Source organism: Athene noctua, chromosome Z (genome assembly GCF_965140245.1).
Source record: "Athene noctua chromosome Z, bAthNoc1.hap1.1, whole genome shotgun sequence".
Lineage (NCBI taxonomy): Eukaryota > Metazoa > Chordata > Aves > Strigiformes > Strigidae > Athene > Athene noctua.
Window position 1 is genome coordinate 24682809 of NC_134077.1, and position 12428 is coordinate 24695236.

Below are 12428 nucleotides of genomic sequence, written 5' to 3' on the forward strand. Positions count from 1 at the left end.
CTTGATTTATCCATTAATACCAGAGCTTCTGTCATCCAGGACAGTCCCTTACCCACACATGTATCTTGGAAAAAAACGCAACCACCACTTTTCAGATGTAGCACTTGTTTCTTAATTGGCGTGCATGTATATTGAAAGATAAAGTGCTGAGGGTTCAGATTAGTTCATTCAGGTCTTCAAAATTGTACTCAAGCCACTGAATTGAGTTAAATTGTCTCTTTTTTTTAAGCTGCTTGCTAAACTGAGCAGAAAATGCAGGTTTTTAAATTTCAGGTATAACTTTGAATCCAAATTAAATGCTGTTGCCTTTCAACTGTCAATAGTTACTAATTTAACTGTATATGTAAATGTCCTTTTTAAACATTTTTACAGGCTAATGCAGGATTGTTTCTTAATCTTAACAGTATCGATAAATATACTTACATAAATTCTTGTAATTTACAGACTGAAGAATTTGCCATTTACCTTTACAAAACTGCAACAGCTCACTGCTATGTGGCTATCAGACAATCAGGTGAACTTTTTTAAAATAGATGATTGTTGATTTTATTACTAATGGAACTGTCAAGTACAGAGCCATCTGTTAAATAATGGGACCTTACACTGTGTATATACATCAATACCTTACTGTGTTGTTCTCCTGAAACAAAGAACACTGAGCCTGTCTTTGGAGACTTTCATACTTCTGACAAAGTTCTGTGCTATTAGGGAATGCAATTTAATAGAAGTTGGGGGGTTTTGTTTTTCCTAATTCAGGCTTATTTAGACAGGAGAGATAGTGCTTGATAAGCTAGTAGCTGAATGTGTAGCATACTGTTCCTTCCACAGCTATACCATTGGGGAAACTTAGCATGCTAGGCTTCTTGCCACATCTTTAAACGCTGCGACTGTCTGAGTTTCAAGCTGTTAAGCAGTGACTCATGCATTTGTGGCTTGTATTTTTGCTGTGTGTTGAAGCCCTCTGTACTGTGTTGATTTCCTGAAGAGAATAAGGATATGCTGTAGGTGGGAACTGTGCTAGGCGAACGGTTGGACTAGATGATCTCTCGGGTCCTTTCCAACTTAGATGATTCTGTATGATTCTGAGTGTGTGAATTAAGGTATACAGGGTTGCCAGAAATCTACTAGATTCAGATGTAGTATAAGGAAAGCACTTCTGCTAATCCAGTAGTTTCAAGAATCTCCTGCTCTTTTTTGTAAGGGGTGGGATATATTCAATCTGGTGTAAGTATTAAAAACTGAGTACAACATTTTTCTCTTCGTATGGTTGTCAGCATCTTTAAATGGCCAAATATATCTGTGTATTCCAGATTAGCCTGCTCTGAGATAGTAGTAAGTCCTAGCAAGAAACTGGGTTATTTTTTGAATATCCAGTGTTTGCTTTTCTCTTAAGGCTGTTACATAGTTTCAGTTCTCAGTCAAAGCCAGTCATCAATCAAAGACAGACATGTTAATAACTTCTTTTTGTGGAAATTATTCATAGGAGAAATTGTTTAGTACAAGGCAGAGTAGTCTTCAAAGTAATGGGACAGGCATGCTCTGTGATACCTAGATCATACTTTTTTATATATTTCTCATAACATAGCCTTCTTTCATTTGCTTCGTAGTCTAAGCCACTTATCCCTCTTCAAAAAGAAGCTGACCCTGACACACATAAAACAGTACTTACTAATTACATGTTCCCCCAGCAACCAAGGACCGAGGATGGTAAGAATTTCTGAAGTACCCTGTCAGAATGCTTGCTTTTGAAAATAGTAATAGGAAGACTGCCCAGCTAATACGAGTTTCACAAGAGAATACTTAAATACAAGTTGGGAGTAAACTTGTAAGTGATGAACAGTTACATCTGAGGAATGAGAACAGTAACTTAATGTGATCTACAATATTGGTAAATTCCAGGTGAAAATTTTAGTGAGCGAGGTGAGGAATGGACATTGGATCACATTCTGTGATGGTTGCCACATCCCAATGTGACACCTTATTTCATTCCGACATAACATAATGGTTTGGGATGAAATTCTTCTTAGCAGGTGTCTTTTTTAGTCTGACTGTTTTAACAGAATGTTAGACAAGATGTTTCCTCCATTACCGAGTACATATTTTTGGAATAGTACATAACATTCTGGGTTTTGTTTTAAAAGAAAAAAAAATCAGTCCAAGAAACATCATATTGCTCACATTTAGTTTAAACTGTGTTATAAAAGGTTAGGTTATGCCCAAAATATTGACCTTCCTGGAAGGTTATTTTTTTGGCCCCTATAATTAAGTATTTTTCTATTTCAAGTATAGAAGTAGTTAATATGGACAGTCTTGGCACTGGTAATGAAGGACACACATTTTTTGGAGTGGTGGTGGCAGATCTATTAGGCTATCTGACATGCTAAAGGAGAGCCTGGCTGATGTAACACAGGGCATGGAGACATGCTAGAATAAGAGACAATGGATATCCAAAAGATTTTTTTATCTCTTACAAAATTAAGCAAAAAATACTTCGTAAAGCTGCTGTCATTTGTGTAACTTCCGCAAAATCATTTGTTTACCTTAAGTGTTAGATGCTTTAGGGTTTTTTTCAGGATTAGTAGTAATGCAGGTTTCTTCTTATTCTTCATTTTAAAGTTTTCATTAAATGAAATCAGGTGAATGCTCTTATACGTGCTTAATGAGACCACCTCATTGAAGTCAGGCTATATAAATCAATATAGGTATAATTTACATATATATCTATTCAAATACATATTTTCATATTTATACATATATATGAATCAAAATACTTTGCATCAGAGTTCTGCAAATTTTCAAGTGTGAGTGTTAAGACTAGTGTATAGCTGTGTGTATGACATTTTTTACTTTACAAATAGGAATTTTATTATTATGAAAATACAGCCAAGTTCCTAAAGCAGTGGCAGTGCAGCTAGTCTTAATGCTGCTGATGGTCTCTTATCTTTTAAGAATGCATACAAAAGCGTACAATCCCATCCCAGAGAAAGAAAAAGAGGATTTTTATTTTGCATAACATATCCTATTCTTATGAGCATCTCTGTTTTTATGTTTTTTTAGTTATGTTCATATCTGATAATGAAAGTTTTAATCCATCTCTGTGGGAGGAACAGCGGAAACAGCGTGCTCAGGTGGCATTTGAGTGTGATGAAGACAAAGATGAGAGAGAAGCACCGCCTCGGGTTAGTACTGAATTTTTTTTGTAATAGTTGGTGCTACTACCCTTCTTATTCCCTCCCCTGAATCCCATCCTTTTCCTTACTTTGGCTGTGGATTTCACATTGCAGAAGATATCAAGTCTTCAGTTATTAAATAAGAGTATCTAGCAGGATGAAACACCTTGAGGTTTCTGAGGTTTTTTGCCAGATCATTTTAAGTGAAGCACAAGGGAAAGACTCTCAGCTGAAGTAAGGCAGTGTAGGGCATAACATGCATAATTAGTGGTGCTGTGAAGAAGGATGGTGGGGAAGCAATGATTAATCCTGATTGATCTTTAAGTAAATTAGAGTTGCCATAATTCTTCCTGCTTGCAGTCAATGGACACATTTGGGAGGGGGGGAAAGTGATTCATAATCACTTTAAGTTTTATAAACTTAAGTCTGCATCAGTTCAGGTGGACTCAAACATCAAAGTGGAGATCCTAGATTGTTTGTCCTAATTCATTGTCTGTTGTAAAGCTGATGTTTTAATTATTGCATTTCATTAAATGTGGAACATTATTGGGTTTTGTCATATAGGAAGGCAACCTGAAGAGATACCCAACTCCATATCCTGATGAACTGAAGAATATGGTCAAAACAGTCCAGACAATTGTACATAGGCTGAAGGATGAAGAATCTTCTGAAGATGTTGCCAAGGAGTCAAAACGAGAAGGCCAGACAATTTCTGTAAAAGATGTGGGGGTAAAGGTTAGAGATAGTATTCTCTTCTGATTTTGCAAGAAATTCCAAAGACCTAGAATGTCATTGATTCGTTTTAATTTTCTTCTCTCTCACCACTATTGCTTGTGCAAGAAAAATTGTCAGATTAAAGAACAGAATTTACCTATGTACTGTCTAAAGAAGTCTGTAATAAGTGTCTGGTTTGTCGTAGCAGTTTTCCTCTAACGCTAAGAAAAAGGAGAGTGACTTGATTGTCACTATGGATGTGTTAAGGAGCTGTATTCTTCAGTTTCTGGAGGATGGCATCTTTGTCATCCTCTTATCTTATAAATGCCAGATCTCACAATGAAATTCAGGATAATCTCTAAGGATTTTACTCCTTCCCTTGTGACTGGAGTTTGTACATGGTAAGTTGGGAAGGCAGTCATAGCAAGTTGGCACAGGAGTCAGGATCTCTTTTAACAGGTTGATGTAGCATGATATGTGATAGGACTGCTGTTTAGTGCTGATATGTCTTATTGTAGACGTTCTTGGCCTTTTTTTTATTTAACTGGAAATCTAATGGTACAAATTGACCCCAATAAGGAGGAGAGTCAAACTGATTGACAAAGGGTAGGGGCTGTATCTCAGTAATCTGCAGAGATTTCTCTGCATTTCATACCTACTGCATTTCATAATTTGTAATTTCAAAACGCAGATTTTCCAGCCCATCGTTTCCCAAAACATATACTGTTAACACTAAATATAATATGTTACTGAAAACCTTTCAGGATGTTTTTTCTGCTAATATTCTTAATCCTGTAGACTTCAGAAATCGCTTCGATAAAGAACAAAGCAGATGAAAGAAAGCAATATTCAGCAGGAAGCTCTGTGCAGAAGCCTAGTGAAGCAGAAGCTGAGCACAGTACCGCAAATTCACAGATGACTGCACTTGTTAAAACCTTGCAAAACATGAAAACGATTGTCAACCATGAAGAAATGCTTGAGGTATGGCATTGTGATGAACATCATAATAGTCAAAGAATTGTGCTGGTGTTGTATTGAATTTGTTACTCTGGGAGATGAAAGTTTATGTTGACAGTAGCAGAAAATTGCCATAAGTGTTATAAACACAGATGGTTTGCAATGCAATATTTTTCTCACTTCAGAATATATTAAATAAAAACTGAAAAACTAATAAAAAGTTCATAATGAAAGATATATGCATTTAAAGAAGAATATAGCAAACTTCATTAAAAGTTGACCTAAGTATCAAACTGTGAAAAGACTCATGCTTAGAATTTTCCATGTTTTGCGTGATTGTCAGTTCTTCATTAAATACTTGATTTTAATTATCACTGAAATGACAAAATATCTGATTAGTGGGAGCAATCAAAAACTTGTATATCCAAGTGACTGTGCACATTCATTTCAAATGAAGAGTGAAAGGTGGGTTTCAAAATGTGTATTCCTTTGTGTTTATTAGTGAGCTGTCATGAATATGACTTGGACTGTATTTACCTCTTATAGAGTCAGAGATTTCATTTCTAAACTGTTTGTACATCTCTGACAAACACTATGTATTCTTTTATTTAGAATGTTTCAGATTTATCACAAATTTTGGAACTTGTCACTTAATCCGTTGCCAGTCACAACCTGTAAAATGCTTTTTTTGTGGTTTCACAAGCAGATTATTTTTGCCTGTGTTGGGTAAGCAGTGGAACATGCATATATGATACATTTCCTGAAGAGACTTTGTGACAAGCAGTTGTGGCTGTTGCTGGCTGTTTCTCCACTAGCATGTTCCTATTTCTATGTACTTTGTGAAAATATTTGTTTTGATGTTTTTCTTCCATTTAAAAACATAATTTCAGAAAATCATATTAGTTGTCTAACGACAGTGACAGCAATTCTTTGTAGCTGGCTGTATGCCAGTAAGTAAATGAGGCAGCAGTGGGTAGTCAGTCAGGGATAGTGAATTCCTTATTTCCATGTAATAACCTGCTGCTAACTCTGTTGCGGTTGAAACCAAATATCTAAACTTTGCATGCATGTAAGTCTTTCATTTCAACATTGATTACACTTGTATGTCACATCCAAGAAGAAAGGCAATGTGATAAGAGGCAGTGAAGTGGTTGGCTGTTCCAGCTGCAGAGAAGAAGAGATGGATTTTTATTTTTAATGAAGACTATCACAGGTTGTTTGCTACATCTCAGTCAGGTTTATCCTCCCTACAATCCAAAGAACTGGCCAGGTAGTTGGTATTATGGCAAAGGTCGTGCTCCATTAAATGTTCTGAAACATGGAAGAAAAAGTGAACACTGACAGACTATTTTTGCAATCTGTAACATGGATTTTGTAGTATTTGTAATAGGAAGCATGCTTGCTAGAAAGAAATTTCCACTTTAGGGAAGGAAGGTTTTTTCCTTCAAAATATTACTGGAAACAATCGTTTTTTTAAGATGATAGGAATATAGGAATATAGGGCTGTCAGCAGGATTCTGAATCAGTCACATGGCTGCTTTTGCAGCAGCTTTGTCAGTTGATCTCTTTCATAAGTACACTGATCTCCATCTTATGGTTGGGAACTAGTGATTTCTAGCTTAAATGTATTCAGCATTGCTTTATTCCTCTGCTATTGTTCTTGAAGTTAAATATATCTTCCTTTTGGAATTTGCACCCAGAATAAATGCAAAGATATAAACCCAAGCTACACTTGCTCTTTCTTTGCTAGACTAGGCAAGCCAAGCTCATTCAGTCTTTTCTCACAGCATAGCTAATTCCTAAGATTGTCTTGGTCATGCTACTCCGTAGCTGTTTCAGTCTGAGCTCTTTTCTGCAAAACCAATACCCAGCTAGTTCAGTGATAAGTTTCTGACTTGAACTCAACTGGAGGTTCTCCAATGGTGAAACAGATGCTGCGTCTGCTTGCTCCAAGTAGGTTTTTTGCAGCTGAAGTTATGAGTTTGAGTGTCATTTCCATGGAGTGCATCAGACAATGCAAGTCTACATGTGCTCCTGCTTAAAGATAATTCAGTGACAAATATTCTAAATTCAGTTGACTTGCCACTACATAGTTCTTATGTTCTGGCTGCGTTATGTTGCTTGTATATTTTTTCCCCTTTCTTGTTCACTGGGTGACAGTTTAGATAGCCTTTACCTTTACAATTCTTTAAAATGCATACCATAAAGCTGTTTTTGTTTTAGCAGGAGTCAGAAGAACTCTCCTCCGATGAAGAGATGAAAATGGCAGAAATGCGACCACCGCTGATAGAAACCTCCATAAACCAACCAAAAGTGGTAGCTCTTAGCAATAATAAAAAAGGTTAGATACCATCAAAAGCAATAGAAATGTTGTGTGATTCTGATAATTTCTTGAATCACAGTGGCTAGTTTTTCCATTTAAATTATGTAAAAATAGATTTAATTTCTATGCTTTAAAAGAAAGATGGTTGATTGTCTAGTTAGGCAATGAAAGCAGAAAAAAAATTCTGCAGTATCTTATACCTGAGTGTGTGGTAGAGAAAGCTGTTTTGATGGCCTAATTTCCTTGATTTTTGTCATCAGTTTAAAAGCAGAAGAGGGAAGGAGATGCATGGGCTTTGAGGGACTGTTAACTTGAACACTCCTGATACTCTTAAGAAAAGCATTGCAGAAAGTGGTATTTACCTTGGAAATATTTCATATTCCCCCCTCCCCCAGATTTTGTCGATTATTGCTGCTGTAGACAGCAATATCATGTGTTTGAATTTCTCTGAGAAGCTGTGATCTCTTCCTAAGATTTAAGAATAAGCTTCTAGTGGCAATTCTTTCTCCAGAGTCACTTTACTCTGCTCTTTTTCTTCTTTCCTCTGACAGGAAACTTCAGATCATAATTTCTGTTACTTAAGTTATATATTCTCTGACAGATAATTGTGGTCTGGGTAACTATTTCCATAAGAGTAAGTAATGACCTAGGATTTAGAGAAAATGTAATTTAAAAGTTGGGGAGCAAATTGTATTTTGCTTCGTATGATATCCTAGTCCAGTACTTTCCAGGAGAAAAGGCTTTTCTGACCATTACATGTGAAAAGGTGAGATTTAGTGGGGATGAAGGAGATCCACATGGAAGTAGCAGAAAGTCTGCTGAGGTTCACACGCAGGTGAAAACATAGAAGTTTATCAATGCTGTATTTGGGGTTTTTATGTCTGACTAAAGTACTAAGTCAAAACTTCTTTCTTGTTTGTGGAGACAGACATTAGTTTCACAAAATTTATGCTTTTGGCACCTGTAACTGTATCTTGAAGTAAAAATTTAAAGGTATTTGTTTGTACACTTATATTAAAATCATGGCTGTTTCCAAGTCCCACAGATAAATTATTTTTGTATGGATGCAGTATGTAACTATGCATAGATCATGCAAGAATCAGTGTGCACAGGTGTAAATTACTCTGAAAATGTTGTGTTAAGTGGTCTGCAAAGCATGGGAATGCATAGGATTCCAACTCTGCAGCAGAACATTTTTTATTTCCTGTGGATTTTACATTTATGAAACTATACAGAGTTTATCCAGTGATCTAGGTCTTTCCAAAGTTCTTGGTCTAATAAATAGCTATTTGACAATGATATAATGTTAAAAATCAGAAACTGTACACTTTCAAAATCCTGCACATGAAGTGGTGTGCTTCATTTTCATAGGGGCTAATAGACTCATGTAATTCAAAACTCTGAAATCACTGCCAAAATGGAAATAGGATTTGATAGATATTTTGGGGAAATTTTACATAATGTAGCACTAGATTGTGCCAGGGAAACTTGAAATAAAGCAACAAGTTAAATTTCATTAACAGATATGGGCTGTTTACACTGAGCCAAATATTTTAAAAATAGAAACTATTGCCAACAGTCTTCTGTAAAGTGCAGTTTGCAAAGGTGTTACCTTACAGGGTTTTTTTGAGTAGAAAGAATTACTGTTGCACAAGAGACAGTTTCTAAATACTGTAATGTACACACATTAAATAGCTGTTGAACAGATGTGTATGTCTGTAACGAAATTGACAAATTTCTATTTCAGATGATTCAAAAGATGCTGATTCCTTATCAGATGAAGCTACCCACAATAGTAATCAAAATAACAGCAACTGTTCGTCTCCTTCTCGAATGTCAGATTCTGTTTCCTTAAATACTGATAGTAGCCAAGATATTTCTCTCTGCTCTCCAGACAAAGAAACACATGTTGCTGTTTTATCCAAGATCAGGTTTGTAAGATAACGTATACCACTAAGCAAATACGATAGAAAAATGTTACTTAATCTTTCGTATGTGTCCATTCCTTTAATTCATTAAGTTATCATTCATGAAATCATTCAAATTTTAATGTTTTAAAATAAGGTTAAATAATGGAATAGTTCTTGCATTAAAAAAAGACAAAATTCAGAGACTAATTTTAGTATACAAGACATGGTTCCCATCTGTTTTAATCCTAGTGCATAATAATTTCATCCTTATAATTTGTTATGCGTGCAAAATACTTCAGTACACCATTTTAAAAGCTCTGCTTTTATTTGCATAATTTTGAAGATTAATTTGATTACTAACATAACTATAAAAGGCTTTTAGAAACTTATAAAGAATGAACTTACAAGTCGCTACTCTTCTTCAGGTTTTACTTAGAAGGCGCCATTTTTTTAAAAAAATGCCAATAGAAACAAGACATTTGTCCAAATATCACCCAGCTTGCAAGTATTTGATTTAAAAAATTGAGTTATTGTTACTTTGTGACACTTTTAAACTGTCTTTAATAATTCCTGTTGAATTTAAACAAGCTTCTGAAATCAGGTGACACAAACGTTGCCAGAATGAGCCCTCTGTATAATACATTTCTGTAACAGTAAGACAGCAAATCATAAATCTGGTTGTATATTGGTATTTGTCTTGTTTTGTGTGCACAGTATTGCTGTGTTGCATGTTAATGATTATTTTTTCTAAACCAATTCTTGAAGGAATATGTTGGTTCCTTTTAGAATTTCTTTTAAGAGACATCTTTTTTTTTTCCAGGCGAGAAGACGAAAATCTGAATAATCTTTTGCAAAATGGAGGTGAATTGAGCATTACAGTAGAAGAAAAAATAGATGTTGAAGAGAAGGTTACAAATTTGTCTGAATATGAATTAAGCATTGAAGAAAGATTAGGCCTGATAGGAAAAAGTGTTGATCTAAGCACTCCTACAGAGGAGTCTCACAAATTAGACCAAATAAACATGAATATCAATAAACTGGTTAGTGAAGAGGCAGTGCCAGTTCCTGTAGAAAGGTTAGAAACACAGGAAATTGTTTCAGTAAAGGGCTTTTTCAGTAACAACACGAAAGAAGAAAGTGAACACTTGGAAAATGGAAATAAATATCCTGTAAATAAAGTAAATGGACATCACGAGGAAGTAGTACAGTCTCCCAGTAATGACAAACTAACAAGAAACACTACAGTTGATGGTGATTCTGCTGAGCTGTCTGTTTCAAGGAGCAGTGAAGATTTGTCCCCACAGAGAAGTGGTCCTGTGATGAAATCTCACAGTGTCACCTGTATGGACACTGGTGGTCTGAAAATCTACGATGTTGTCAATGAGAATGGATCTCAACAGTCAAATGCAGTGGCAAAATCAGCATCTAATAGTGCAGATGGAAAAAACATAGTCCGAAGTAAATCTGCTACTCTTCTGTATGATCAGCCCTTGCAGATTTTTCCTGGGTCGTCATCATCATCATCTGATTTAGTATCTTCTACAAAAACTGTGTTCAAGTTTGACTCGAATCACAATCCTGAAGGTGCTAATGTAGTGAGAGGATCAGTCACAAGTGGTGCACAGATGTTCTGTGCTCCCCAGTATAATATTCAGTACAGCAGCAGTGCAACAGCGAAAGACACCTTGTGGCCCCAGAAACAAAACACCCAAGTAGAACAAGGCAGCTTACCTCCTTCACGTCTGCTTAGGTCTGAGAGTACAGAAAACCCCAGCTATGTAAAGCATTCTGCCAATATGAATTTTTCCAATCATAACAATGTCCGAGCCAGCACTCTGTATAACACTCATCAACGGATGGCTGGGAGACATATAGATACATGGGCTGTTCAGCCGAATGATAGACTGCTCCCAGGAGCAACCAGACACACTCTTCAAAGGCAGAGCAGTGTGTCTTCTACAGCTTCTATAAATGTTGGGGATACAGGACCTTCAAGGCGAACCCAGGTTCCTGAAGGGGACTATTTAACATACAGAGATTTGCATTCAATGGGAAGAACTCCACCAGTGATGTCTGGGCAACAGAGACCTCTTTCTGCCAGGACATATAGCATTGATGGTCCAAATGTGCCCCGACCACAGAGTGCTCGGCCATCGGTGAATGAAATACCAGAAAGAACTATGTCAGTTAGTGACTTCAATTACTCACGGACTAGCCCTTCAAAGAGATCAAACCCAAGGGTTAACTCTGAGCACTCTTTATTAGACCCTCCAGGAAAAAGCAAAGTCCCTCATGACTGGAGGGAACAGGTGCTGCGACATATTGAGGCTAAAAAGCTAGAAAAGGTAAAAACAATAATTTAAAAACTTTTATTCCATATCCAAGTAACAGAAAGGCAGAATTTGAGTACACTGTGTTTTGAACTGCTTTTATTTACCAGTGAAAATGTACTTTTGGTACTGCTTTTAAAAGGTTAAACATGTTTGTGATGAATATATGAGAAACAGTTGAATGGTAGACTGTAAATGAAATTTACCTCCGGAGAAAAGAAAAGTCCAGGTTTTTTTTACATCGTATTTTCCAGCTTAGTCCTATTACTTTAGAAGGCATTTAATAATGTCACATTGACCTGCTGGACTGCAAGGCTAGCTCTTTTAGGCCAGGTAATTTTTATGGTAGCCTTGGTTTTGTATTATACTAAAATATTCTCTTACACATCTTGATCTTTCTGTTGTGCCTTTTCCCCCCTATTTCTTCTCTTTAAGAATAAGGGAAGGAAAATCAGTAAAATGTGTTTAGAAGTATAGACCTACAGCTTCAGTTGCTGAAGAATTCAAAAGCCATAATTAACATGTATTTGCCTCCAAGCCAGTTGTCTTTTGAAGTTGGGTATCTGACAGATTGTTGAATGAATGTTTACTGCTGTGAGATGAGAACACTTAAAAATCTTGTTCCGTTCAAGAAATCACAGGAGGTTTTGATATAACTAGAGATGATGAACAGGATTCTTTATGTACTGTAAATTTTATCAAGAATTTGAGCTGATATGTAGAGATGAAAAATTACATATCTTCAAAAAATTTGTGTAGAGACTGAAGAGTGTAATCTATGCTGTCCAGCTAAACCAGTTTAAAATAGCATCGGTAAATAATGGGTAGAATGACATTAGCCTGATAGTGCTTCCTTGGAGGGGAAGTGAGTAAAGCAGCTGATTGTAACAGCTAGATGGATTTTCTTTTTTCATTTCCTTTGAAAGAACATAGTTTAGTTTGTGCTTATTATGCTAAATACTTCAATACCTGTGACAGCTAAAGAAATTTAATTGGAGGTGGTTGGAAAAATTACTTTTAGCCA

At 36.0% G+C, this 12428-nt stretch overlaps 1 protein-coding gene across 3 annotated transcripts in view; it reads left to right on the forward strand.

Moving 5' to 3' along the window:
- ERBIN (erbb2 interacting protein) overlaps positions 1–12428 on the forward strand; it is a 127618-nt gene that overhangs the window by 98120 nt on the left and 17070 nt on the right. For 2 of the 3 annotated variants that reach the window (XM_074931193.1, XM_074931192.1), the window contains 8 exons: positions 445–514; positions 1608–1707; positions 3058–3179; positions 3735–3905; positions 4683–4865; positions 7065–7182; positions 8912–9095; positions 9895–11419. In XM_074931193.1, the coding sequence (XP_074787294.1) occupies positions 445–514; positions 1608–1707; positions 3058–3179; positions 3735–3905; positions 4683–4865; positions 7065–7182; positions 8912–9095; positions 9895–11419 (2473 nt within the window). The remainder of the gene's footprint in view (positions 1–444; positions 515–1607; positions 1708–3057; positions 3180–3734; positions 3906–4682; positions 4866–7064; positions 7183–8911; positions 9096–9894; positions 11420–12428) is intronic. The other variant, XM_074931194.1, reaches the window with a different exon arrangement.